Consider the following 26,663-nt stretch of genomic DNA (forward strand, 5'->3'; position numbering starts at 1 on the left):
GGAGAGGCCATACGAGTGTAATCACTGCAGGAAGAGGTTTCAGACCAGCTCCCATCTCCTCCGACACCATCAGAGTCACACAGAGCAGAGGCCCTTCCAGTGCCCCGACTGTGGGATGGGATTCCAACGCAACTCCACCCTCGTGAAGCACCGGCGCATCCACACTGGGGAGCGGCCCTACCAATGTGTGGAATGTGGGAAGAGCTTTGGACACAAAGGGAACCTGTTCCAGCATCAGAGGATCCACACTGGGGAACGGCCCTACGAGTGTGGGGAGTGTGGGAAGACCTTCAGGAGGAGCTCTGACCTTATAAAGCACCAGAGGATCCACACTGGAGAGAGACCCTACGAGTGTGGGGAGTGTGGGATGCGCTTCAGCCAGAGATCTGACCAAATCAGGCACCAGATGACCCACACAGGGGAGAGGCCCTACGAGTGTGATAAATGCAGGAAGAGGTTTCTGACCAGCTCCCATCTCCTCCTGCACTATCGGATTCACACAGAGGAGAGGCCCTTCCGCTGCCCCGACTGTGGGAAGGGATTCAAGCACAACTCCCACCTCGTCACCCACAAGCGCATCCACACTGGGGAGAGGCCCTACGAGTGTCCCCAGTGTGGGAAGAGCTTCTCCTGCAGCTCTCACTTGACCCGACACCAACGGAGGCACTGGTAAGGGAAGCCCTGCGAGTGCCCCGAGTGCGGGAAGAGCTTCGTGCGCTGCTGCAGCTCCATCCCCCACTGGAGGAGGCACTTTGGGCACAACCCTGGTGAGCCACAGTCCCCGTGGTCCATGTTAGGAACACACGTGGCTTGTTTTCCTTTTTTTTTCACCTTAATGTTTATCTCTTCTCCATCTCTTTGCACTCCAAAAGCCAAGAGGGATGGATCTGTCACCTCAAAACAACCCTAATCCCACTGAAAACAGCTCAATATTACCCCAAACAGCTCATTCCCACCTCAGAAAACCTCAATTCCATGCCAAACCCACTCGATTCCAGAGCCACCAGGCTTAGATGGGTTTGGGAGGAGACAGGCAGAAGTGTGATCCCTTTTTGGAGAGGTGGGATGGGGATTGTGTGGGGCTGGGTGTGTGGGATGTATTTGATAGCAAATAAAACTTTCAGAGTTACTGATTTCTGTCCCGTTCATTTTCAGTCAGTTCTGTTTGCAGAGTGCCACCTTCTCAGCTGATTCAATTCCTTTTTAAAATCATCTAACGCAAACAATCCAAAAATCAATATCCAAATAAAACCACCCACACACAATTAAATTTTTAAAAATAATGTTAATATTTTAAGAGTACTAAAGAATATTATTAAAGTTTAATTGTTTGGTTAAAATGTTTGAGAAATTATAGTGGTGTTTGGTTTTGTGTTTAGTATATTTTTAATATGAATTTTTAACTAAGGTGTGTTAGATTGGATGTTAGTTTTTTAGATATTTTTTATCTAAAGTATATTAGTTATTGAGTTAAAACTTTCAAAAGGTATTTCTTGATATATAATTTGTTTATTTATATACATTGGTAATATTATAGTAATAGTTGTTGGTTTGGGTTGAATCATTGTTGGAGTATTGTAAAGAAGACTTGAGATTTTTATATTCCATATTCCCCTCTTTTCTCCACTCTCCCACCCCTTCCCCATCGTTCCCCCAGTCCCCAATCCCCTCCCCCGTGCTTGGTTTTGGGGGTTCCAGGCCCCTCCTGCTCCCTTTGGGGGTCCCGACCCCCCTTTGGTTGAATTTGGGGCCCCCCCGCCCCCCTTCTCCCCGCGCCCCCCGCTCCCCCCGCGGCCGGGGGGGCTCCCAGCGCCCCCAGTGCCACCAGTGCGGCCCCAGCTGCCCCCGCACGCCCCATCCCCATCGCCGGGGTCACCGCCCCCCGCCCCAAATTCCGCTCCTGGGCACTGAGAGCCATCAGCGACAAACGCTCTGACTGCCTGGGAATGGACCCTGGAGCAGCGGCACAGGGACCTCTGCAGCCTGAGCTGCCCTTGCTCCTCTCTGTCCGTGCCCAGAACGCAGCGCGCAGGGGAACGGCAGCAGGGCCCTGCGCCTCCCCGGGCTCTGGTTTTGCGTCGCTTCAGCTCCACGGAGACGCGGCTCAAGTGAAAAACCCAAACAGTTTATTAAGGCAAAGCGAAGGGGAGGGCTGAGCTGGGAGGCAGAAAAGGGGATGGGCAGGGCCTGAGGGCTGCAGGGAGGGAGCTGCCAACAGGGAGAGAGATGGCAGGAGCTCCTGGAGCTTGCCACGGGCTCAGCTCTGAGCAGCCAGAGCTGTGCCTGGAGCTCCAGCTGGTCCATCCTGCTCTGCAGGTGCTCCCATCTTCAATGGGCACTGGAAATCGCCGATGGACGCCGGTACATCTGATCCAGCAGACCAACAAAGTCCTGCAGATCTTCTTTCAAAGGTCATCTGAAGCAGTTTGCTCATGCACGATGGGCTCTCATCTTCCTTCAGGGCTTGGAGAGCTGGAAGAGAGAGGAACAGAGGCACGGTCAGAGGCCAGATTGAGGGAATCCAAGGAAAGCCTCCTGCCAGGGCCATCCCAGCCGGCTCTTGCCATGGCCAGGAGGGAGCGGGAGACAAGGGCTTGGGCCGGAAGGTGCTGGCCACGGATCGCCCACGTTTCCCTGACAGCTCTCTGGGCTCTGCCCCCGCCGCCCCTGGTCCGCACGGGGAGCAGAGCCCTCCGCAGCCCGGGCACGGAGTGTAGCTGCGGGGCCGGGATGTGCAGCTGCCCCCGGCGGTGCTCGCTGCCACGCGGCTGCCCTGACTCACCCTCAGTGAGGACCTGGAGCTCCTCCTTCTGCCCCATCATGAGCACTCCGGCGAGCCCTGGCAAGACAGAGCCCGTGGCGGCGCCAGGCGGCACAGCTGCCCGGCACGGGCGCTGCCAGCCCTGCGGCCGCACGCCCTCCGGCCCGGGCAGGGCTCCTGCCGGCCCCTGCCGCACGCTGCCGCCCGAGGGCTCGGCTGCGGGAGGGCGGCGGCAGCGCCGAGGGCGGCCGGGGCTGCGGCGGCCCGGGCGCGGCTCCCGCTGTAGCCGGGGCAGCAGCCGGGCCGGGAGCAGGGAGGGGCGCCGGGCCCGGGGCTCACCGATGAACCTGACGGCCGCCTCTCGCAGGGGCCTCTGTGGGCTCCGCAGGCGCGGCAGGGCCCAGCGCAGCTGCTCGGCCGCTCGGCTCTCGTCCTGCAGCAGCTGCGGGGAGCGCCGGCAGGGAAGGCTCGGCACGGGCTCTGCCCCTCGGCCGGGCGCTCCCTGCGCCCAGCAGCGGCCGAGCCGGCCCGCACGGCCCGGGGCAGGGAGCAGCGGGGGCGGCGCAGGCTGGCGGGCCCGGCTGCGGCGCCGGGCAGGGCCACAGCTGCCAGCGCCCCGCACCGAGCACCGGGGGCAGGGCTCGGGCTCCCGGGCTGGCCTTACCAGGCTCTCGGCGAACTTCGTCCGCCGCTCCTTCGTCAGCAGCTCCTCCAGGTCCCTCCTCCTCAGGAAGCGTGCCGCACAAAGCAGGGCTTGGCTGGAGGCCTGGAGAGCGGCAGAGAGCCGCAGGTGGCACCAGAGCCCAGGGCACGGGACCCGGGTCCCTGTGCCACAGCCAGGGGAGGCTGGAGCCCGCCAGGCGCCGGGGCAGGAGGCGGCCGAGCCCCCTGCCAGGGATGCGGCAGCGTCACAGAAAACCTCACCTTGGCCACCTGCAGGTTCTGATCGTGCCAGCGCAAGAATAGAGGGAGAAGGCTCTGGTTCACGACTGTTGTGAGAAGCTCTTCCCCCTCTTCCACTACCAGCTCCATCACCTTGCAGAAGAGCTGAATGGAGAGCAGCTGCACGTGGCTGTTGTCCTGGAAGGAAAGGAAAAGTCCTAAGCACCAACTACTCCAGGCCTGTTGGGGCAAAGGCCCAGAACTGCACAGGGCACAAAGTTTCCAGGTAGCATCCAGTGCCCTTGGCTGGGGCACAGAGCCTTACGTTCTCAAAGTGTGGCAGGAGGGGCTCAGCCAGCTTCAGGGCGGTGAAGGGTAGCAGGAGGTCTTTGTCCTGGAGCATATGTGTGAGCACACAGAGGCTCATCCAGACCACCTCTGCATCTGGATCATCCAGCTGCTGCACCAGGTGTTGATAGAGGCCACGTATTCCTTCTCCCTGTGTGCAGGACCAGGCTGTGCTGTGAAGCTGTGAACGGCCGCAGCACCAACAGCTGCTTGGGGCACTGGGGCAGCTGAGGCGGGAGGCAGGAGAGCTGGGAGCAGCTGCCTCTGCTGCCAAAGGCCAGCCAAGCCCAGAGGTCTGCATTGCCCAGTCCCATGCTGCCAGCGGGGCTTCGGCCACTGCCCCCTTCTCACCAGCGAGGGCTCCTTGCTGAGCACCACGAGGCCTCTGAGCGCCAGGCGCAGCCTTTCCCTGCACTGGCTCGGCAGGTGCCTGGATACCACCAGCAGGGCACTGAGACCATGTTTGCTCAAGTCCAGGCACTCAAGGAGCTGAAAGGCACAGGCCAGTGATGGGGGAGCCGGCCGGCAGGAGCCCGGAGCCACACAGGGCTGGGCCCAGGCAGCAGCAGCAGCAGCAGCAGCAGCACAGGGCGCGGGCAGCGTCCCAGGCGGCTGCGGCTCCCAGAGGGCAGAGAGCTGGGAGGCAGCTCAGCCAGGCAGCGCTGCACACCCGGCTCACCTCCACAAAGAACGCCAGGGCGGGCAGATGCCAGCGGCGCTGCTTCCCCATCAGCAGGCTGAGCAGGTGCGAGGCCATGAAGGGACACAAGGGGCTCAAGCCACGGCGCATCTCCCTGCCAGGGGAAAAAGGCACCAAGGCCCTGAGCCAGGCGGGCAAACCTCTCTCTGACTCACAGAGGGCTGATCTTTCCCCAACACTCTGCAAGGGCACATGGGCCCCTTGGGAGGCAGCTGCTCCTGGGCATCCTCCTCTCCCAGCCTTTTCCAGTCTTCTTGGCCCTCCCTTGCTGACAAGGCCCTCTCGCTGACAACCCCGGGGACTGTGTGGGGCACTCTGGGCAGGGGGCACAAATGCTGGCAGTGGTGGCAGGAGTAAGGGATCTCACCTGGCCAGCAGACCCGCTGCATAGTGCTGGGTGTTGGCACAGAGCAGGGTGTCCCAGAGCTGCTTTTGCTCTGAAGCCAGCAGATTCTTGCCAAAGCCCAGGCGGGAGAGCAGAGCCTTCATGGTCTGCGCTGCAAACCTGCGTGCCGAGCAAAGGCCAGGTCACTCTGGGAGCGCTGGCCCTGGCCACGAGGACGTGGGAAGGACGGGGCGACTGGCACCTGTTGGGGTGGCAGGGAAGGCCGTGTTCCTCCCAGCACACTCTCCAGAAGCTCCAGGTCTCAATGTCCCCTGGCATCTGCTCTGTGGTGGTGACAATTTGCCAGAACAGAGCCACGAACAGTTGGGGAGAATGAAGCAGAATGGCATAGTGCCACTCGGACATGGGGGCAATCCTCCACAGCACCAGAGTGGCCTGCAAGAGACAAAGCAGCCCGAGGCAGCGCTCAGTGCCAGGGTGTCCATGAAGCACCCGGCTTGCTGCCCCTAGGCTGGCTTTGAGCCCAGGCAGGGAGCTGCAGGCTGGGGAGAGCAGGGAGAGCTGCTGGAGAGGCGACCGGGAGGGCGCGCAAAGGCCAGCTCCAGAAACTCACAGCCAGGGCAAAGACGGCCTTGTTGTCCCCGCAGGAGAAGCTGCCGTAGGGCGGCTGCTCCTCCATGGCAGAGAGCAGCGCTGGAAGCACCTCCTGGGCGGCCACTCCCGACGTGCCCATGGCTCTCCACATCAGCGCGGCGGCTCTGTGTGAGCAGAGCTGTGCGTCAGCACCGTGCCCCGTGCGGCTGCGTGGGGCCGGGGGACAGAGCCCAGGTGCCCTGAGGGGCAGGGAGGGAGCGTGACAGAGGCTCAGGAAACAGAGGGGCCCGAGGCTCCCGCAGCTCTCTGCCTGTCTGGCAGAGCCCGCTGGACAGGCTGGACAGGGCCAGGGGCCCTACGGGCCAGGGAGCACTGAGCTCTCAAGGCAGTTGTGCCCCGTACCTGTCACACGTCGGGGCACAGCACAGGAGGCTCATCACCACTTGAGCAGGGTGTTCTTCCGTCAGGCTCAGAATCTCCATTTGCAGCCCGGCGTCCACGGTGACACAGGACGCCAGTCTCTGGAGAATGTCCCTGACCGTGGCTAACACCTGGAGGAGGCGGCATGGGGAAGACTTGGAGTGCTGTCCAAGGGAGCAATTGCCCAGCTTCCCCAGAGAAGTGCTTGCCTTCCCAGCCCACTGTGATGGCCTCAAAGGCTGAGGGGGTCCAGCGGACGTAGCTTGAGGGGCCACGTGATCCTGGGAGGCCTTCAGCCCTGGCCCCAGGCTGCTTACCTGCTGTGGAGAAGCAGCTCCCTTCTGGAAAAGCTCCAGAGTGGCTGCAGGAGTCCCGGTCAGTGTGGGCATGGCCTGAGTCTCTGGCACGCCCTGAGCCTGGGTGTGGGTGCTGGCCATGCCCTCAGTCAGGGCCATATCAGCCTCCGCCCTGCCCTGGGCCGTGTCCTGCTCAGAGGCTGCTGCGAGCTCCGAGGACGCTGAGCTGGCAGCAGCCTCTGCCCGCAGCTCGCCGGGCCTGGGGTCGGGCTGGGCCGTGCCCTCGGTGCCGGTGCCACCGGTCTTTGTGCGGCCAAGGCGCAGGAGCCTCCGCAGTGCCTGCAGCAGAAGGAAGGGCAGGAAGAGAGGGACATTCCATGGCCTGCTCCAAGCACGGGGCTTGGCCGGGCAGTGCCAGCAGGCCCGGCCCAGGTGGGGACGGCCGCAGGTACCTGCGCTGCTCTGCGGAACAGGCCAGGGGTGGGCTCTGGCTCTTGAGTCCGGTCCTTGGCTGCACCTGGCAAAGAGCGAGCGCAGCCAGAGCTGAGGGGCTGCGGGAGAGGCCGGAGAACAGAGCCCAGCCCTGTGCTGCCCAGGCAGGGAGAGCCCTGGGATGCCCCAGGGGATGGAGCACAGCCACTTCGGGGTGTCTGCCCGGGCCCTCTTCCATCCTGTCCATGGGCATTTCCCCAGGGGATGGCATGGCATGGCATGGCATGGCATGGCATGGCATGGCATGGCATGGCATGGCATGGTGCCAATTGGCTGCAGGCTCCAGCCCTGCAGCCCAGCTCTGCCACTCACCCTCCTGCAGTGGATGGAACAGCACCACCTCTTCTGTCTCCTGTGCTGGGGCAGCTCCAGGGCCTTCTTCTTCCTCCTCCTCCTCCTCCACCCAGGCCAGCTTGGGCACTCTCGGGGCTCTCTGCTCCATGGCTGTGCCTGGAGCTACTTGCAGGAGAGATGCCTTGGGAAAGCTCCGGGGCACCAAGTCCCACGCTCTGCCCTTGAGGGCAGCTGCAGAATAGAAGCCTCAGGAAGGCCACGGGTCAGCGAATCCTGTGCTCTGGCCTCGAGCTCAGCTGCAGGAACAGCGCTGCGGAGAAGCTCCGGGTCAGACGGGAGCGAGTGCGCTGTGCGGGGGCTCCTCACGGCACCGCTCTGTCCCGTTGTGCCCCGTTGCGTGTTGCCAGCAGCCGGGCAAGCTTCTATTTCCCACGTGTCACAAAGGGGCCTTGGACACCGGCTTCCGTTCCATGGCACGGTGCCCGTGCTGCAGCGTGCCACCCAGGGCCCTTGCACACACTGCCTTCTGCCCCGGGGCCGCCCCCGGCCCAGCCAAAGTGGCCCAGCTTGGAAGGAATCCCTGGCCCCAGGGGTCTGAGACAGCCCGCACAGGATCTTTAGCAAGGGCTCAGAGCATCAGCAAACGCTGCCCGGCTCTGCGGGCTCAGTCCTATCCCCATATCTTTCCCTGAGAGCATTTGAATTTCTAAATGAGAATCATGTGAAGGGAGGGGATTGACATTTTCCATTTCAGAGAAGGCTTCTGCCTTCCTTAGCAGACACCTGTCTTTTCAAACCAAGACAATTGTTTATCATCTTGCAGATCCGCACTTGCTGGGCAGCCCCGTTTTACACCCAGGGCCTGGAGAACCATTCCCAGCAACTGGGAAAATCCTAGCTGCTCCATCCTCCCAGAGATGAGGTCTCCAAATTTGCCCCGAAAGTGGCTCCAGATTTTAGAGGCCAAAAAGAGCAAGTCCCAGTGACTTGATGATAGTTTTAGCCCAGAAAGCCCTGCAGCTGATGGCACACTTGACAATCAGCAGGGGACACAGCTAGGCCAAAGCCCAGAGCTCTGCCGGGAGCCTTTCTCCTCAAATACCCTTCAAACAAACCTCCATGCAAGTCAGTTGGGAAAGTTTCTTCAAATGATCCATTTCTGGCACTACAGAACTGCACAGGGTTCTGTGAAAGATTCTAAAGCAGCTGCTCTGGAGTCCAAGAGCCAGCACTAAGAGTCCTTGACACCTATTTGTAGCTAAATCGCACTTTGGGCGATTTGAAGGAGTTTGGAAGGAGCTAGAGAGCGGACCTCTGAGTTTTTCAGATGATGCCATTGCTTTTTCTTCTCTTCTCCATAGACAGGAAGGGTGAGTTGGGCTCACATCTGCACCGCATGGCTCACAGGGCCGCAAGACTTGTAGTTACAAGAGCTTTGAAGAATTTCTTGGTCAAGAAGACACGACCAACAAGGATATTTATGTTTTGGAGCCAATCCTTCAAGATTTCGTCTTACGGACTCATGCTCTCGGGGTCTCTGGCTGGTCAGAGTGAGCCCGAGATAAGTTCCAAAGTCTCTTTTCCCAGCCCGGCGCTCAAAGAAGGAGTCAGAGCTCTTCATTTCTGGCTCTCAGGGTTGTTTCTTGTATCTTATCTATAAAATTCTTTCTCCTGTCCTGCCAAGATCCTCTCAGCAACACAGTCTAAGGCACTCTGCCTGCCCCAGGGCGGTGTTATCTTTTAATCCTAAAAACTACCTGTACAATATTGACAATTACTTTCCAATACCTATCACCTATGTTAGACTGTGAGCTTCTACTCTAAACCAATCTAAAAGTGCCAACATCACAGCAGAAGATGGAGGCCAAGAAGAAGGAGAAAGGCTGGACAAGCCCAGATTCCTCCATCTTGCCCCCTGAAGCCCCATTCTAGAAACCCCAAAAATCTATTTTCCACCCTGGGATAAATTCACTATCATTCTACTGAAACTGTCATGGCTCGCAATTCTTCATGTAAGGTTGTTTTTTCCAAGGGCTAAATCAAAGGCACAGGGGTCTTGGGCTCTGTGCCAGGGTCTCTGAGCCCCCTGGGCAGGGGCTCGAGTCCTCCAGGGCAGCCAGAGGAATTTCCTGGGTTCTGACAAGTAGCCCTGTTGTAGTCCCTGCGTACAAGAGTTTACTTCATCCCTTTTGATGCCAGAGAGCAACAAGAACTTGAACCTTGCTGGAGTCCAGCACTGCCTGCCTGTCATGGAGAAGAGGGAAAAGTTGAAGAACCTGGGCGGTGGTTGAGCCAAATTGACATTTTTCCATTTCTGATTTCCTCCCAGCTTTTGCAGCAGGGCAACAACCCCATCACTGCAAAGCACTACCTTTTGCAAGGCACACACTGACCTTGGTGGAAGCTCAGGGCTCTTGAAGGGGCTGCTGTAGTTGGCAACAGGAGCTGTTGTTGAATTTTTCATGTTGCTTAACCCCCCCTGCCAAATGCCATCAAGCGGTTGAGGAAGGAGAAAAAAGATTACCCTGGAGGAAGGGAGGCCAAGAGCTTGGAAAAGGAGGAAAGAAACGCTCCGATGATGACAATGACAAAAAAACCCATTTTATTTCTGACAGCAAATGAACACCGGCCGCCCTCCAGCCCTCTCAGCCTGGCAGGCCGAGCGGTGCCGTTCCCATGGCATGAGGTGCTGGCAGCCTGCGGAGAGAAACCAGAGAGCCACGGTCAGTGGCAGCAGGCTCCTGTCCCCCTGTCCCGCCAGGGCCTGTGCCCGGGCCAGGCTGCTGGCTGTGCTCAGAGCCCAAACCTCCCGACCCATTCTCTGTTTTTAGAGAAGGGCAGCGGGGCAGGCCACGTTCCACCTCCTCTGCTTAATCCCGGCACAGCAACCTCCTCAGCAGCTGCAAGAGCGGGATTCCCCTGTGCCCGCTGCCGCCTGCCCGGAGCCCTTCTGCCAGCCGAGCTGTGGAGCCAGGTGCCCACCTCTGCAGAGCTGCTGCCAGGAGAGGAGCTGATCCCAAACCAGGTCCTCGTCCTTCTGGAAGGGGCTGTCCCTGCAGACCGTGGCCCCTGGGGCAGCGCTGGCACTGGACGCGCTCCACGGACGCTGCAGGCGCTTCCCCGTCCGGTCCGGGCACCAGGTGTAATCCTCCTGGGAAAAACAAAGAACAATTGCACGAAAGTCAATTCAAAACAAGACCTGGAAACAAGAAAAAGCACAAAGCCTGTCACCGTTTCATGGGCCTGAGGAGGGTCTGACCACTCCATGTGAGAATTAAACCTGTCCATGGGTGGGGAAAATCCCCACCTTTCCCGCCCGTAAACGCACCCCTTCCTCAAGGGCGTGCAGAGCAGACCAGCTGGGGCACGGCTTGGGAACCCGTCCCCCTCTGCCGCCCCCATCCACATGGATGGATGCTTTTGTCAGGCTGGCTGCCCCCGCCTCAGCCCGTGCCAGGCTGGCTGGCAGAAGCTGTCAGCAAGGCCAGGAGCCGGCTCCCCTTCCACAACATCCATCCCCTGTCCTGCCAAAAAGCAGCTCGGCGGCCGGAGGGAAAATTAATATTCCCCAGCGCCGCCGAGCGGGGAACCTCCGGCGCGTGGCCAGGCCGAGCCCTGCCGTGCCTGGGAGCACCAGCATCCCCCCGCCCCTGCGCCGGCTGGGGACTCATCTTGATTCCATCGGGGCGCAGAGCGTGTCCTCCAGGCAGGGGCCGCAGCCAAAGCCAATCGGCTCTGCCCCGCCAGCAGCCAGCTCCAGGATGGTGTTCCCAGCTCCACGTCGTGCTCCAGAAGAACAGGCCAGCTGTGCCTCGGCTTGCGGGGACATCACGATGCCATTGAGCTGCAGGGGGATGTTTCCCCTGTCCCAGTCCGTGGCACCTTCACTGCACTGCCACCACTTCTCCAATGGGACGGGCAGCACAGAGCCGCTCCCTCCACAGCTCACGGGGACCAGCGGAAGCAGCATCTCCTCGGCTGCGCTCTCTCCTCCGCGCTGCGGCCGCAGGGAAACACTCCGGGGTTTTCTTCCAGCGCCACGAGACGCGTGCCGCTGCTGCTTGCTGGGCTCCTGGATCCTACTGAGCACAGGGAGGCATCTCTGCTGTCTCCTGGGCCAGGCAGGGCTCCTGCAGCCAAGAATGCTCAAAAAGGTCCTCCAGTGCTGGCCTGTCTGTGGGCTCCATGCATAAACACCACCTGATGAGGTGCTGGCACTCTGCGGAGAGAAACCAGAATCCACCGCTCAGCGGGACAAGGCTCCTGTCCGTGCTCTCCCACATTCCACAGTGCCCAGGCCACACCAGGAGTGCTCAGAGCTGCATCCAAAAGCTTCCTATCGATCCTCTCTTGCAGAGGACACCAGCACAGAGGCACAGGTGCCACCTCCTCCAGCTAAGCCCAGGAGATCCACCTCCTCACCAGCTGCAAGAGCAGGACGCTTATGTGCCTGCCGCCCCTCCCAACCCCGTTTGTTCTTCCCCTCGTGCCTTGAAGGCGCATCCCCACCTTGAGACACCCGGGACAGGAAGAAGAGCTGGCCCCAGACAATGTCCTCGTTGGTGTGGAAAGGAAGGTGCCCTCAGAGCAGCTCATAGAGCAGGATGCCCAGGGACCAGATGGTGGCTGGCTGGCCATGGTAGCAGCCAAAGAGGATCCACTCCGGTGGGCTGTACTCCGGCGTTCCTATGGGACACGGGCGCAGCTCATCAGGCCCATGCTGCTCCCTCCCTCCCAGCCAGCTCCCGTTCCACAACAGCCAGCCCCTGCCCTGCCAAAAAGCAACTTGGCTGCAGCTTGCTGAAGATGGATTCCCCCTCCTTCCTTCCCTCCTTCTTTTCCTCCCTCTTCCCCCTCTGCCAGCCAAGGGGGGAACTCCGCTGCCCGGCTGGGCCCCGGCTTGGGCTCACCTGACATCCGGGTGTAGAACGTGTCCTGGAGGATCGTGCCGCAGCCGAAGTCGATGAGCTTTGCCTCGCCTGTGGCCAGGTCGACGAGGACGTTCTCGGCCTTGATGTGGGGGTGCAGGACGCCGCGGCTGCTGCAGTGCCCCATGGCCTCCAGCACCTGGCGGAACAGCCCCCGCCCCACGGGCTCCGTCAGGAACCGCCGCTCGTGCAGGAAGTACCAGAGGTGCTGACAGCGCTGCGGACGCTCCATGAGCAGCGCGAAGCCCTCGGGCGCCTCAAACCAGTCCAGGAGCCTCACGACGCCGGGGAAGCCAGGCCGCGACACCATCCACAGCAGCGCCAGCTCCAGGGGCACAAGGGCGCCCTTGCGCTGCGGGGGGACCGCGATGCCGTCAGCGGGGCCGATGCTGCGCCGCGCCTCGGGCAGCCCCTGCCCGGCCCCGCCGCGGCTCGCCATGGCCCGGCCCGGGGCGCTGCGCGGCCCCCGCTCACTCCACGCTCGCTGCCCTCGCAGTGTTCCGGCTGCCGCCCTGCCGGGCCTCGCCTCAGCCCCGCCCGGCACGCCCCGCCGGCTCCTCCCGCTGGCCCCGCTCACTCCCCAGCCGCGCCCACTCCGAGATGCGCTCCCGGACACTCGCTTGATGGCCGCCTGCGAGCCAAGGCCAGCGGCGGGCTGAGCTCGTCGCCCGCCGCCCGCCGCCGCCCTCCGAGCCGGCCCCGTCTCTTCCCGGGGCGCCATCGGCGAGGCGGGGACCGGAGTAAACGCTGCCGCAGCCGCCGCTGCCCAGCAGCGGGCCCTGCCGCTAGAGCTGCTCTAGGGGAGGCGTCTCCGCCTGTGCGGGCGGCACCGCGCTGCCGCTCTTCTGCCCGGGGCACCCGCCCGCCTGGCGCGCTGCTGCTTGCCGAGCCGCCCCGGGCTGCGGCGGCTCGGGGCCGGCGGCCGAGCTGGCGAGCGGCGGAGCTCGGAGCGGGGCAGCTGCCGGCCACGCTGTCGGCCACGGGACGGGAGCCGGGCGGCAGTGGGGCGGCTGCGGGCGGAACCGTGGCAGGGGCTTTGTTCGGGGCCGGGCCCTCGGCCGGGGCTGGGCCAGAGCCCACGCCAGGCGCAGCCAAAAGCCCGCACTGCTCCGCCAGCACCAGAGCGAGCGGCTCTTCCAGCGGCGCCACAGCCAGGACGGAGAGAGCCCGGCCGAGGCGGAACCACGGCGGGCCGGGCAGGGGCGGGCACGGGGCGGCCCCGCCGAGGGGCGCCTTGCGGGACGCGGCATCAGCCGGGCTGGGAGAGGCGGAACACGGACGGGACAGGACGGAACGGGACGGGAGTAGAGTGAGTGTGAGAGGGAGAAGGGGATGGGGAGTGAGTGAAAAGTCGAGTGGAAAACCGATCAGGAGAATGCTGCTGCTGCTTCTGCTGCTGCTGCTGCTGCGGAGCCGCCGGAGCTCGCGGCCGTTCCTCCGTTGCCCCCGCGAACCCAACGGAGGAGCCGCCGCGCGCCCCAAGGAACGAAAGAGAGAAACAAACAAATCACATCCCAAAGTCATTCCTATTAGAGAAGTAACCAAAGAAAACAATGTAGCAATAACGAAGACTGTTGGCTTCTGGCTTCTTTCTTCTTTGCACGAGACCAAGCATTTCATGGGGAACAATTGCCTCTTCTGACAATTTTGCCAGAGTGGACAGGAGCAGAGCATTTACTTTTCAAGTAGAAAAGGGAAATCGTGTCAGTAATGTCATCTCTTTTCATCCTCTGTTGACACAGTTGCAGGCTGCCAAAAGACATGGTCTGTAGTGTGGAACATGGGGCCAAGTTTCTTTTTCTGCCAGAGGATGAGGAGGGGCAGTATCCCAGAATCATGGAGTCGTGGCATGGTTTGGCTTGGAAGGGATCTGGAAAATCCCATGGCTGCAACCCCCCTGCTGTGGCTGGGGACCCCTTGCACTGGACCGGCTTGTCTAGAGCTCCATGCAGCCTGGCCTTGAACACTGTCAGGGACGGGACATGCCCACCTTCTCTGGGCAACCTGTTCCAGGAGAGTCTTTTTTCTAAATCCCTTACCTAAACCTAATCTCTCTCCATTTGGATCCATGCTCCCTTGTCCTGTCCTTGCCTGCCCCCGTACAAAGTCCCTGTCCAGCTTTCTTGTGTGTTGCCCTCAGGTACTGGAAGGCCACAGCTGGATCAAGGCTGGGTCTCTTTCCCAGGCTGAAGAAGCCGAGCTGTGTCAGCCTTTCCTTGCAGGAGAGGAGCTGCAGCCCCGGCACCATCTGGGTGTCCCTGCTGGGCCCCTGCTGCAGCGTGTCCACGTCCTTGCCGTCCGTGCCGGGGAGCCCGGCAGAGGCGGAGGCAGCGCTGCAGGTGCAGGGTCAGCGGCGGGGAGGAGACCCGGCCCTGGCAGCGGCTCCGGGAGCAGCGATTGGCGCTGGGCCGCCCGCACTGCAGAGAGCCGGGGCCCTTGTGCCTGCCCTTGTGCCCAGGGCGCCTTTCCCCGCCGCCCGCCCGCCCGCCCGCTCGGGGGAAATGCCCCCTGTGCCGCCCCTCAGGGCCGCCCCTCGCCGCTGCCCCGGGCGCTCCCGGCGCCGCCTGGAGGGGCCCAGGCCTCGGCCTCACCCTGCTCAGCCCGAGGCCTGGAAAAGCAGATTCAAACACCCACCCAGAAAGTGCCCCAGGATGCCAAGGTCAATCTTTTGTCACCAGCACGGCTTTGCTATCAGAGTCTGGACGGCAGTAGAAAATCACCAGGGGAAAAGAGCATGAACAAGTTCTGCCTTGGCACTACCTCAAGCTGTGGGGTACCAGTTGTTGGTTTCACTGGCTCTGGATTGAAGGCACTTGAGACAGTAATTCATGTTCAGACTCAAGTGTTTATTATTTCTTATCGGTAAAACAGCCTCATTACTGGGAGTTCAGCAGCTTTTCATTAGAAGGCACAAAATGGCCAACAATCTCTTGTTCCAAGGTCTTTTAAGACTAAACTATCCAATTAGGAACTGACACCTAGATTATTTTCCCTTTTAACCCAATAACTGATCCCAAAGAGCCTGCAATGTGGAATTTCTGCCCAATTACAAAAAGCCACCCAAACCCATGAAGAAGAAGGAAGAAGCATGAAGAAAAAACCCAGGACAAAACACTGTGCCCTCCATTTTGCTTCCATCCACAACATACTAAAAATCCCAAAACCTCAATTTCTCAGAGTCAGAGTGAACCAAAGCCCAAAAACTGGAGGTGATAAAAATGGACTAAAGCCACAACCAAGGAATCTGCATCGCCCTGAAATACCTTTCCCCTTACATCAGCCTGGTGCATATTCATAGAGCCTCATGCATACCCATAAACTACTTTACATATTCCAGGAATGATTTTACATGGCCCCTCCCTGGGTCTGCCTTTTCAGAGCATGTGTGTTTCTTGGCTGTGGTTTTGGCTCCTTCTCTTTATCACCTCCAGTTTTTGGGCCTTGGTGCACTCTGCCTTCAGACAGGGAGTGCTGATAGTTGGCAGATCTGTACAGGTGTCCTCATCCCGTGTGCATTGGATGTTATCCCATCCAAGCAGGCAGTTTAACACAAGCAGCTATTTCACTGAGCTTAATTAACAACAGAAATAAAAACTTATAACAAAGTTACTTTCAGAAACAGTCCCAGCCCATATTTGATCCCAGTCCAATTGATCCCAGTCTGTGTGGTCCTGATCCATATGGTCCCAGCCTGTGCAGCCCCAATCCAAAAGATCCCAGCCCATATTTGATCCCAGCCCATATTTGATCCCAGTCCATATTTGATCCCAGTCTGTGGGGTCCTGCACACACTCCCAGGGTCTGGAATTCCAGTTCCCAGCCACGAAAAAATGTTCCTGCCCTTGAACTTCCTTCCTATCCCCTCAACAAATTGCAATAAAATTATAAACAAAGAAATAATAATTGAAATTAAATAAATTATAATAAAAAAATATCAACTCTTCTTTGCAATACTCCAACTATGATTTAACTCAAACCAAAAATAAGTATTACTATAATATTACCAATGCATATAAATAAACAAATTATATATCAAGAAATACGTTTTGAAAATTTTAACTCGATGACTAATATACTTTAGATAAAAATACCTAAAGAAACAAACAAGCAATCTAACACCTCTTAGTTAAACAATTCATATTACAAATATACTAAACACAAAACCAAATACCACTATAATTTCTCAGACATTTCAACCAAACAATTAAACTTTAATAACATCCTTAAGTACTCTTGAAAAATTAAAATTATTTTTAAAACATTAATTGTGTGCGGGTGGTTTTATTTTGATATTGGTTTTTGGATTGTTTGGGTTAGATGATTTAAAACATGGGATTTTTATAGGAATTGAATCAGCTGAGAAGGTGGCACTCTGCAAACAGAATTGACTGAAAATAAATGGGACAGAAATCAGTAACTCTGAAAGTTTTATTTGCTATCAAATACATCCCACACAATCCCCATCCCATTGCTCCAAATTGGGATCCCACTTCTCCCAATCTCCTTCCAACCCCATCTCACCCTGGTGGGTGTGGAATGGATTGAGTTTGGCCTGGTATTGAGTTTTTTTTAGGAGGGAACAAGGAATTTAAGGTAGGATTGAGCCTTTTTGGGTTAAAGTTCAGTTATTTTCAGTGGAATTTGAGTGGTTTTGAGGGGACAGATCCATCCCTCTTGGCTTTTGGAGTAGAGAGAGATGGAGAAGAGAAAAAAATTCAGGCAAAACCAAAGGAGAAGCAGCCAGGAGTGTTCCCAACATGGATCACAGGGAATGTGAGTGACCAGGGCTGTGCCCAAAGTGCCTCCTCCAGTGGGGGATGGAGCTGCAGCAGCGCACGAAGCTCTTCCCGCACTCGGGGCACTCGCAGGGCTTCCCTTACCGGTGCCTCTGTTGGTGTTGAGTCAAGTGAGAGCTCCTGGAGAAGCTCTTCCCACACTGGGGACACTCGTAGGGCCTCTCCCCAGTGTGAATGCGCCGGTGGGTGACGAGGTGGGAGTTGCGCTGGAATCCCTTCCCACAGTCGGGGCATTGGAAGGGCCTCTCCTCTGTGTGAATCCAATAGTGCTGGAGGAGCCTGGAGCTGGTCAGAAACCTCTTCCTGCATTTATCACACTCGTAGGGCCTCTCCCCTGTGTGGATGCGCTGGTGGGTGACGAGGGTGGAGTTGTTCTTGAATCCCTTCCCACAGTCGGGGCATTGGAAGGGCCTCTCCTCTGTGTGAATCCGATAGTGCTGGAAGAGACTGGAGCTGGTCGGAAACCTCTTCCCACACTTGGAGCACTCATAGGGTCTCTCCCCAGTGTGGGTCCTCTGGTGGCTGATCAGGTGGGAGCTCCTCCTGAAGCTCTTCCCACACTCCCCACACTCATAGGGCCTCTCCCCCGTGTGGGACCTCTGGTGCCTGATCAGGCTGGAGCTCTCTCTGAAGCTCTTCCCACACTCCCCACACTCGTAGGGCCGTTCCCCAGTGTGGATCCTCTGGTGCCTGATCAGGTGGCAGTTCCACCTGAAGCTCTTCCCACACTCCATGCATGTGTGGGGCTTCTCCCCATCATGGAGCTGCTCATGGAGCACCAGCTCCGAGCTCTGCCTCCATCTCCGGCCGCCTTCCCGGCCCAGGCTGGCTCTTTCCCCCTCACATCCCCGCCATCTGCGTTTGCAGCCCCTCCTCGTGCGGCATCTCCGGGCCTTTTCCTCCCCGTTGGCTTCCTGCGCCGTGGAGCCGCTCAAAACGGCCTCTGCCACCAGGTTCTGCCGCGGGCATTTGTCCTCCCTGCTCTCCATGCTCAGCTCCTGCTCTGGGCGAGGAAGGACAAGGACAGCATGGGATTTGCCTCCGTGCCACAGGCAAGGGCAACGAGATCCCCCCAGGTCTGTGCTGCAGCCGGGGGCCCTGCTGGGCTGGGAGATGGAGCAGCACAGAGGGGAAAGGGGCACTGACTTCCTCCTCACCTGCCTCAGTGTCCCAGAGCATCTTCCTCTTCCTCACAGCCTCACAGGGGTTGGCAATGTGAAATCCTGGTTTGGAGAAAACAAGGGATGAGCACCTGGAGTTTGAAGTTCCCCCCACCCAAGTCCATCTCTACAAGTCACCGGCCATCTGGGCTCCAGAAAACCCTCCCAAACACCAAGATTCAGCCATGAAAAAGCCTTCCAGGAGTTCCCCATCCCTGGTCCCTCCCCTCTGGTGTTCGGGGATTCCCCCCTGTCCCAGCTGCTGGGGTCAAACTTGGATTGGGGGTCCCCCTTCTCCTGGGTGCCCGCCCTGCCCAGGCTGCTGGCAGTGCCAGCAATGCCAAAAGCTCCCCCCTCTTGGCTCTCCCCATTTCGGGATGTCGGGGCTGTTTGGGCTCCCGGGCTCCCTTCTCCCCTCATTCTCTGCTCTGCGCTGCAGCGGCTCCAAGGAGTCCCCCCTGCCCCTCTCCAGGCTCTTGAGGCTCCCGCCAATGGCGGCGCTCCCCCCTCTCTGGCCTCCCCACTTTGGCCTCCTGGGGGACACAGGGCTCTGCTCCTCCAGGCTGCCTCTGCCCACAGCCGCCACCGCCACCCCCCGATGTCCCCCCGAGGGGCCTTTTCCGCTCAGCCTTGGACTTCTTCATTCTCTAGACATCCCCCCAAAAACCCAACCCAGGGACCCCCCGGGATATCCGGGCCGGGCTCCCCCTCCCCGCTCACCGGAGCCATGGGGGGGGCGATGATCCCACAGGTGGGGGCTGCGAATTCAGGCAGGGCTCGAGACCGCGTGGCTCCCTGAGCTCAGCCTTGATCTGCCTTTGTCCCTCCTCTTCCTCTTCCTCCCATCATCCTCTTCCATCCCCCCTCCAGCTCCTCTCTTATGCCCACCGGCTTCTCAACTTCCATCCCTGCCCTTCCATCCCTTCTCCTCCTCCCTAACCCCACCTCCTTCTCCTCCTTCCATCGCTGCTCTCTCTCCGCCTTCATCCCTCCCCTTCCATCCCTCCTCCCTTTCCTCCTCCTCCCCCTTCTACCCGCCTCCTCCCCCCCTCCATCCCTGCCCTTCCCTCCCTCCTCCTCCTCCCCCAGCAGCAGCCACACCCTCGGTGCCCCGTTCCCGCAGCCCTCGCAGCACGCGGCAGCAGCGGCCATGGAGCCGGGCCAGGTCGGCATGGGCAGCGCGGGGCTCTCGGCTGCTCCCAGCCGCTGCGGGCGGGGGGAACCCGGCCCGGGCCAAAGGAGAGGCAAACTGGGCAAACTGGGGGCACATCACAAAGCTAAGGATGCAGCAGAAAATGGAGCTGAAAGAGTTATTTTAATATTCACTCCAAACGAGGAAAAACTGGAAATTCCAAAGTTTAGGGAAGCCGAGAAAAAAGAATTAAACAAGATAGGAAATGAACAAGATAAATCAGAGTAATAGAAACTTCTACATGACTTAATAAAATGTGCTTACTAGGAAAAGATTAGAAGACGTGCATCAGAAACCCCACTGGCGTACTCAAGCTTTGTGTGATCATTTTTTAAGGAAGTTTGGGTGCACTGGGATTTTTGGTGTAGCAAAGCAAGTCACTGAAAGATGCTTAATTTGCCAAAGGATAAATAAAAAGGTGATGAGAAAAACAACATTAGGAGGTCATGAGTTAGCTCGTCGACCATTTCAAAATATCCAAGCAGAAGTTTAGATTTGTTAGGTTCTGGATTTATTTGGAAAAAAACCCATTTAATCTAGAAGAAAGAGAAGATGCCATATGTTAGACAGGAGATTTTAGGAGAATAAAAATCTTTGAAGTATCAGAAACACCCGAGGAAAAAAACCAAGAAAATAAAAAGGGGAAATGAAAGGGAGGGGAACAAGAGGAAAAGTCAGAAAGAGAGTGGGATCCTCTGCAGCTCTTGCCCCCTCCGTTGGCGGCCGAGGCGCCTGTCCCGGGTCCCGGCTCGCTGCCCGCCTCAGCTCCGCCTGCCCCGGTTTCCATCCCAGGTGCGGGCTCACTGCCCAGGGCAGCTCCACCTGCCCCGGCGCTGGCGGTGAATTTGTGTGCCCTGGCCCCACTGCCCGGCCCGCGGCCGCTCTGCCGGCCATGCTGGGCAAGATGGGGTTGCTCTGTCCTGCCGCGTGGGCCGAGGTCACCGCGCCGACCGCACCGAGGGCGGGTCCCAGCCATCCCATCCCCGGCTGCCCTGCCCGTGCCAGCTGCGCTGGGCAGCGCCGCTGCTGCTGCCGGGGTCTCCCACCTGCCTTTTCTCTGCCGGGAGCTGCCGGATCAGCCGCCAGAAGCCATGTGGGGGCTGCCCACGCTCCGGCTCGGCCTCCACGGGAAGATCCCCCTCTGGCCATTCCGGCAGCAGACCCTGCCCACACTCCGACCGAGCCTCGGCGGGATATCCTCCCCTGACCCCTCCTGCTCTGAGTTACGTCCCCTTGGTAACCACAGCTCCTGCTGTTCAGGGAAAATCCCTCTCTCTACAGGAAGCACCTTATCGAAACACTAGGAGCTCAGTTAAAAGGCAGCCCTCTCCAAATTCTTTCTCAAAACACGGGAGAAAGGCTACAGAAGGTAAAAAAGTGAAAGAGTTAGATGAAGGGATTGCTCTATTGCCGTTCAGAGAGGTTCCCATGGCAGGGATGCGCTGCCCCGCCCCGCGGGAGCCACCGGCGCCCCTGCCGGCCGTGCCCGGAACTGCACCCAAGGGGAAAGCGCCGCGGCCGAAAGGCCGGGACCGGCTCCGGGCTCTGTTTGTTGTCACTGCCGGAGCTGTTGATACACACTACTATTATTATATTATACACACTAGTAAAGAACCGTTATTCCTAATCCCATATCTTTGCCTGAGAGCCCCTTGATTTCACTATCTTAAAAATTAAGAGGGAGGGGCTTTGCATTCTCCATTCCAAGAGAGGCTTTTTCTGCCTTCCCAAGCAGACACCTGTCTTGTAAAGCAAGACAAGCACCCACAGGCACTGAGGGGGGCTGCAGGAGGGGCAGAAGAAGGCCCTGCAGCACTTGGGCACAAAGGCCCAGCAGGTGAATGCAAGAAGGGAGCAGCAAAAGGCCAAGCTGAAGGCAAAGGCCAGGGCAGAGCTCCTACAGCCCCTGAGGGATCAGCCCCAGGGCCCAAGGGGGCCCCAGCACCCAGGGCACGGCTCGGCCACAAGCACCCGGCAGAGGCATTGCCCTCCTCGGCAGGGCACAGCCCACCCAAACAGCCCCTGGCAAGGAATCAGGGCTCCGGCTGCAGGGCACAAGGACACTGCAAGCAGAGACAGCAGCACCCTCAGGACCAGCAAGTCCAGCCCGTGATGGACATGGATTGGCAGGGCTGTCACAGCTCCCATCACACCAGGGACCCTCCACACTGGAGCCCTTGAGAACATTCAGGTGGGTCTGCATTGAGAGGAGGCATTTCCTGATGGACACAGGGGCCTCTCAATCTGCTCTGAATCTTAGACCTAAAGGGGAAAATAGTACAGGAATATTTTAATTTTTAAGGGAATGAGTGGGAAAGATGAGCAGGTATGATTTGTTCAACCACTATTAGAAGCTGTGGGGGATAGGTTTGAAATCAATGAATTTCTTTTTCTTCCTCCTGTGATTGTAATTAACTAGGAGGGAGTTTGAGAGCTGGATTTTAATACTGTAAAAAGGGATACAGAGGCTAGTTCTGTTGTACCTCTGTGTCAAAAGTCTGACAAGGCCTATGCTGAAGTGAACCCAGAAGTGTGGGCAGCCCCAGGGAAATACAGAAAATTAGATATGGAGCCTCTACAAATTAAAGCAACCAGGACAAGCACTACCCTGTTCCAAGAGAGGGAAGGAAGGGCTCACAGCCTGGTATTGAGTCCCTGTTAAAGGCAGGGCTTTTGGAGCCAAGGGTGTCTCCCTACAACACTCCTATCTTGCCAGTCAACAAACTGGATGGATGGACACAAGGAGGAAACACAGAATTTTCAAGTGTTAAGATTAACTGAGGCGAGTGGCCTGGGCCTTCCAGACAGGGAAAAAGAATTTGAATTATAGGTGGACGTTAAACAGGGTCTTGCCAAAGGAATTCTTGTGCTAAAATGTTTAACCCAGTGGCCAGAGAGCAGCCTCATTGTCTGCAGAATTGTGCAGCCACAGCTTCCCTGGGAGCAGAGGCTGAAAACTGATGACAACAGGAGGATCTCCTAGAGTTCAAGTCTGGCATCAAGTTAAAGCTTTGACAACCAAAAGAGCCTCTCAATGGATGAGCAGGGCTCGGTGATTACAGTATGAAACTTGTTCAGTGGCACAGGAGGATTCAGAACTGAGGACAGGGCAAGGGTTTAACCCAGCCTCCTGTTTGAACAGCCTGGAGAGGGGCTGGCAAGGAACCCAGGACTGCACTCAAGGGACAGAGCTCCCGAGCCAGGCTGGGAGAGATTGATGGGACATTCCCTGGCCTGAGGGAGACAATGTGTTTGTGGATGGCTCTGCAAGGGCAGCAGGAGGGAAAAGAGCTACAAGACAGGCTGTTATTAAGGAAGGGGAATCAGACCAAGCGCAGGTCACCGCCCCATGCTCAGCCCAACCCGCGGAGCTGTGGGTGCTTGTAAGAGCCTGGCACTGAAATGCCCTGAGCAGGAAGGCTTCAAAATCTTCTGCTGACACCATGGCACCTAACAGGGGGGCAAAAGCAATTCTGACTGCTTCAGCAAGCACTGGATCACTTATTAACCTATTTCTAAAACAAATAATTCAAAGAAAATGGATTGTGGAAGCAATAGATTCAGATGGGGAACTCATTTTACAGGAAAGACCCTTCAGGGGGTTATGGCAGCTTTAGGAATACAATGGGACCTCCATAACCCCTGGCAAGCCCAGAGCTTGGGTTGGGTAGAAAGAATGAATGGGGAAATAAAGAAACACCTTTGGAAGCCGGAGATGGAAACCAAGATGCCATGGGTACAGCTTTTGCCATTGGCCTTGGCAAGAAAAAGAGCCAGACCCAAGGCAGATATTCAATTATCTCCCTTGGAATTCATGTCTGGAATTCCTTACCTGGGCAATTCTCCACCTAGTGCAGGGTGGAAATAAGGGATGTAAATGTAAGGCAGGCTGTAGCCAGGATCCTGTCTCCTGTGGAATCTCTCCCCCAGGAAGCTGGGCTGGCACAGAGCCTGCCCTGGGACTTTGCTGTTGCCAACACCCAGCCAGGCCATCGGCTCCTGCCTAAGGAGTGCAAAGCAGCACCACTGGTGGCCAAGGGGCCCACGCCAAGTGTCCCTGAGGCCAGAAACAGCCGCCAGCACAGCTGAGCACGGGGGGACCCCTCAGCCTGGCCTCAGGGGCTCTGAAGCCCCGGAGATTTGCACTTCCCGCCCGCAGCAGGACCATGGGAGCCGCCCTGAGCCTGCCCTGAAGGCAACGCAGCAGCAGCCAGGGCTCCACAGCGGGCCAAGCCCCTGGGCCTGCCCACAGATCCTCTGCTCAAACCCTCGGGAATCCTGGCCACCCTCCCCTGGCACCTCCAGCCACTGCGGCCAAGCCTCGCTGCCGCTGCTGCAGCTCCAGCGCTGGCTGGGCCTGCACTGCCACAGCTGCTGGGGAGCACCGCGGCACAATTCCACCCTGGGGCTCACTCACACCCACACTCTGGGCTGACTGCGACTGCACTGCTGCAAAATGTACCCATCCTGGTTCTTTTAAATCTTATTTCTCTGCTCAGAAAGGTTTCTCTACTCAAAGGTTTGCCTTTGGGAAAGAAATTTTAAAGGTTTTATTTAAGGGGTTCCCAGTCTGTTCGGATGTTAAACTCATCTCCACCACTCAATGGAGACGAGTTTAACATCCGAACAGACTGGGAATAGCCCAAAAGACACCCACAGAGATAAGGACCAGCAACAAAACATCAACGCCCGGCAGCAAACAGCAACCAACAGCTACCCCAGACACTGCCCCCGCACAGCTGGAGACACCTGGTCTGGAAAAGGCTGAGAAGGAAATCCAGGAGTGTGGGCGGAATTCACAGCAGAGGGGAAGAAATCCGAGTCTAATAGGAAACCAAACACTAAAAACTTACACGACTTGGAAGCAATGAACATTAAAGCAGTGGATTTAGATTGGTTCAGACTACGTAAAGTTTAGGAAAAATCGAGTAAAACTGACATGTCATGGAATGATTTTTTCTGCACAGCCGGGCTATGTGTGGATGAAAGTATTTCTGTTGCCCATCCTGGCCAGAACCAAGCAATGCCTTGACTCTCTCACACTAAAGAGATTCTTGGAGAGTTTTTGTTTTCCCTACAGTTTCAGTGATAAGATTACAACATGAGAAACATTTTTTATAATAATCCTACTTTATATTGTCAGGTAGGTTTGGGACAGAAGGGTGAGAATCAATTTTTGGTCTGGGTTTTTCCATGTTCGCCTTTATGTTGCATTTTGCAAAATTGAAGAGCTTTAACCGTGATACTTTTAACTCTTAAATAGTTAATACTTTTTTTTAAAAAAGCAGGGTGAAGCTGCAAAGGGAAACAGCAAATGGAGAATGTTGGGAAAACTTTACTATAAAGAAATGGGGGGGAATTGAGATGAGGGACTACATTTTGTTCGTCATGAAAAAGAGACCAGTGTGTTACAAGAGTTGTCTGCTGACTATTTCTGTACTACTTCATGAGATATGAGCCACAAGGATACCAGGGAAGGGGTTGCAGGAGCCCACACATAGTCCCACGCAGCAAATGGTACAAACAGATAACTCACAGAAATAACGACCAGGGAAAGGCTGGGGAAAGGGCAGGGGCAGATAAACAGCCAGCAGGGAAACCTTTCCCGCTGACAAATGGTACAAGCAGATAACTCACAGAGATAATGACCAGGGAAAAGCTGGGGAAGGGGCAGGGGCAGATAAACAGTCTGCAAGGCAGGATATTTGCCTGCTTAAGCTTGATAGGGCACATATTGCGTTAATCATAAGATTTTGGTAATTTTCCACGGAGAAGTCACCAAATAAGGACATAGGGTGAAGAAGACGCGGCTGAGGAAGACTCCACAGCCTTTATCACCGACCACCAGGAGACAGAAGGATGACCCCCTAGCAACAACCAGCGCAGGCGCAGAGAACTCTGAGATAACATGGACTCCTGAAGGATGGAGAGGATAAAAGGACTGAATCAGAAACTAGTTGGGGCGGCAGTTGGTGGAGCGGAGACTCCCCTGTCGCCCAGCGCTGAGCCTTTGCTTACGTAGTATAACTGCTTCAATAATTAATAAATTCTTTGATTGGAAATTACTCATTTTGAGTCAATTTTATAACAATTTGGTGTCGTGACTCGGATGAGAGTTTGGATCGGGTAAGATCTACCCAGAGTGGGGGGCGCCTCATCCAGTGCTTTCCGGGTGGCCCCTCTGGGAGAACCTCCGCCACTCTCACCGACGACCCTAAAATATATACTAGTAAGCAAACGGGACAAATTATACCAGTGAACCCCTTAATAATCTGTGCACGGAGTCCGGACGAAGACGCAGGACGCGTAAGTATAAAAGGGAATCCGTTCGGGCGGGGTTGGGATCCCGGAGTGTGGCGGTGGACAAGTGTGAATGAGAGGAGGGCCGGCAGCCGGACTCTCCAAGTGAGTGCGGACCCTTGAGTAGTGCGGTTCCCGTAGACCCGCGAGGGCTCGGGCCACAAAAAAGGGGAAGTGAAAGGAATTTGAGAGTGAAAGAAGGCACTCCAGACAAATGGGGCAGGGGAAAAGCAAGACCCCAACCCAAGTCAAACTCCCCCCCATTCCAAGGGACAGCCCCCTAGGATTCATGCTTAGTAATTGGAAGCATTACCCGGAGACCGAGACTAAGGATAGGGCCAGAATGATACATTATTGCATGGAAGTATGGGGTGGGAAAGAGATTTCCAAAAAAGTTTTTTGGCCCGTGTTTGGATCATCTGAAGACTGGGTTCGACAGGACTTGAACCTATGGGTAAATTCTAAAGAGCCCTTCTCGTAAGAGGAGAGTGATTATGCCAAAATATGGGTAGCAAGACCCGAAGTGTATGTTTTCCAATTAAGAGAAGGGAAAGGGGATCCGGACAAAAAGGGGAAGAGGGACAATCATTTGGGCGACTTAATTATAGCACCGCCCCCATATGTCCCACCGCTAGCACCCAATGCCCCACCACCTCCACAACCACCTGCACCGAACAATGATGAAGAGGGTAACCAAGGGGAGGTTAACCAAACCGGTTACCAAGGCCCGATTACAAGGGGCCGCAGTAGGGTTGAGACGGGGCTATTCCCTCTACGGGAGATGCCCATGGGTGGACCACAGGCGGGTATAGGATTTATTACTGTCCCCTTGAGTTCGGCAGATGTACAAGACTTTAAGAAGGACATGGGACATTTATTAGAGGACCCTTTTGGGGTAGCCGAGAGGGTCGACCAGTTCTTAGGACCAAACATCTATACCTGGGAAGAAATGCAGACCATTTTGGGCATTCTGTTCTCTACTGAAGAACGGAATATGATAAGAAGGGAAGGAATGCGTATTTGGGACACGCAGCATGTCCAAGGCCCGGCTGCGGACACTAAATGGCCCCTACAGAACCCCCATTGGGACCATCAAAATGCGGCACATAGAACACATATGCAGGATTTAAGGACCATAATTATTCAGGGGATTA

The 26,663-nt window shown here is 57.1% G+C and overlaps 4 protein-coding genes and 1 pseudogene across 4 annotated transcripts in view; 2 read left to right on the forward strand and 3 right to left on the reverse strand.

The window, feature by feature from the left end:
• Nucleotides 1-1,135, forward strand: part of LOC139605206 (zinc finger protein 551-like) — a 390,584-nt gene extending 389,449 nt beyond the window's left edge. The window contains 1 exon segment of the mRNA XM_071456548.1: nt 3-1,135. Coding sequence (XP_071312649.1) covers nt 3-673 — 671 coding nt within the window. The 3' untranslated portion in view covers nt 674-1,135.
• The window catches only part of LOC139605196 (zinc finger protein 23-like), a 554,146-nt gene that overhangs the window by 317,233 nt on the left and 210,250 nt on the right, over nt 1-26,663 (forward strand). The window lies entirely within an intron of this gene.
• LOC139605238 (maestro heat-like repeat-containing protein family member 6) lies at nt 2,105-10,421 on the reverse strand. The gene is made up of 16 exons (XM_071456581.1): nt 10,365-10,421; nt 10,116-10,284; nt 6,800-6,864; nt 6,369-6,686; nt 6,034-6,182; nt 5,651-5,795; nt 5,279-5,472; nt 5,059-5,196; nt 4,671-4,785; nt 4,343-4,480; nt 3,969-4,142; nt 3,785-3,841; nt 3,426-3,737; nt 3,101-3,203; nt 2,783-2,839; nt 2,105-2,472 (listed from the first exon to the last, which is right to left on the reverse strand). The coding sequence occupies exons 1-16, from the start codon at nt 10,419-10,421 to the stop codon at nt 2,258-2,260; spliced, it is 2,406 nt and encodes an 801-aa protein (XP_071312682.1). The 3' UTR covers nt 2,105-2,257.
• Nucleotides 11,213-12,782, reverse strand: LOC139605239 (serine/threonine-protein kinase pim-1-like; annotated as a pseudogene).
• LOC139605211 (zinc finger protein 436-like) lies at nt 16,472-18,993 on the reverse strand. The gene is made up of 3 exons (XM_071456552.1): nt 18,738-18,993; nt 18,015-18,080; nt 16,472-17,860 (listed from the first exon to the last, which is right to left on the reverse strand). The coding sequence occupies exons 2-3, from the start codon at nt 18,034-18,036 to the stop codon at nt 16,938-16,940; spliced, it is 945 nt and encodes a 314-aa protein (XP_071312653.1). The 5' UTR covers nt 18,037-18,080; nt 18,738-18,993; the 3' UTR covers nt 16,472-16,937.

Source organism: Agelaius tricolor, unplaced genomic scaffold (assembly GCF_023055355.1).
Source record: "Agelaius tricolor isolate 1412-34295 unplaced genomic scaffold, bAgeTri1.0.p SCAF_61, whole genome shotgun sequence".
Classification (NCBI taxonomy): domain Eukaryota; kingdom Metazoa; phylum Chordata; class Aves; order Passeriformes; family Icteridae; genus Agelaius; species Agelaius tricolor.

Bases quoted from the DNA above. Each gene is read 5' to 3' on its own strand.
- LOC139605238 (XM_071456581.1), bottom strand. From the start codon at position 10,421: ATGGACAGGTTTAATTCTCACATGGAGTGGTCAGACCCTCCTCAGGCC. The intron at 4,143-4,342 runs GTGAGAAGGGGG...TCCTGCACACAG, and splicing joins TCAGCAAGGAGCCCTCGCTG to GGAGAAGGAATACGTGGCCT. The intron at 3,842-3,968 runs GTAAGGCTCTGT...CTTTCCTTCCAG, and splicing joins TCCTGCCACACTTTGAGAAC to GACAACAGCCACGTGCAGCT.
- LOC139605211 (XM_071456552.1), bottom strand. From the start codon at position 18,036: ATGCTCTGGGACACTGAGGCAG. The intron at 17,861-18,014 runs GTGAGGAGGAAG...TTCCTCGCCCAG, and splicing joins GCTCTGGGACACTGAGGCAG to AGCAGGAGCTGAGCATGGAG.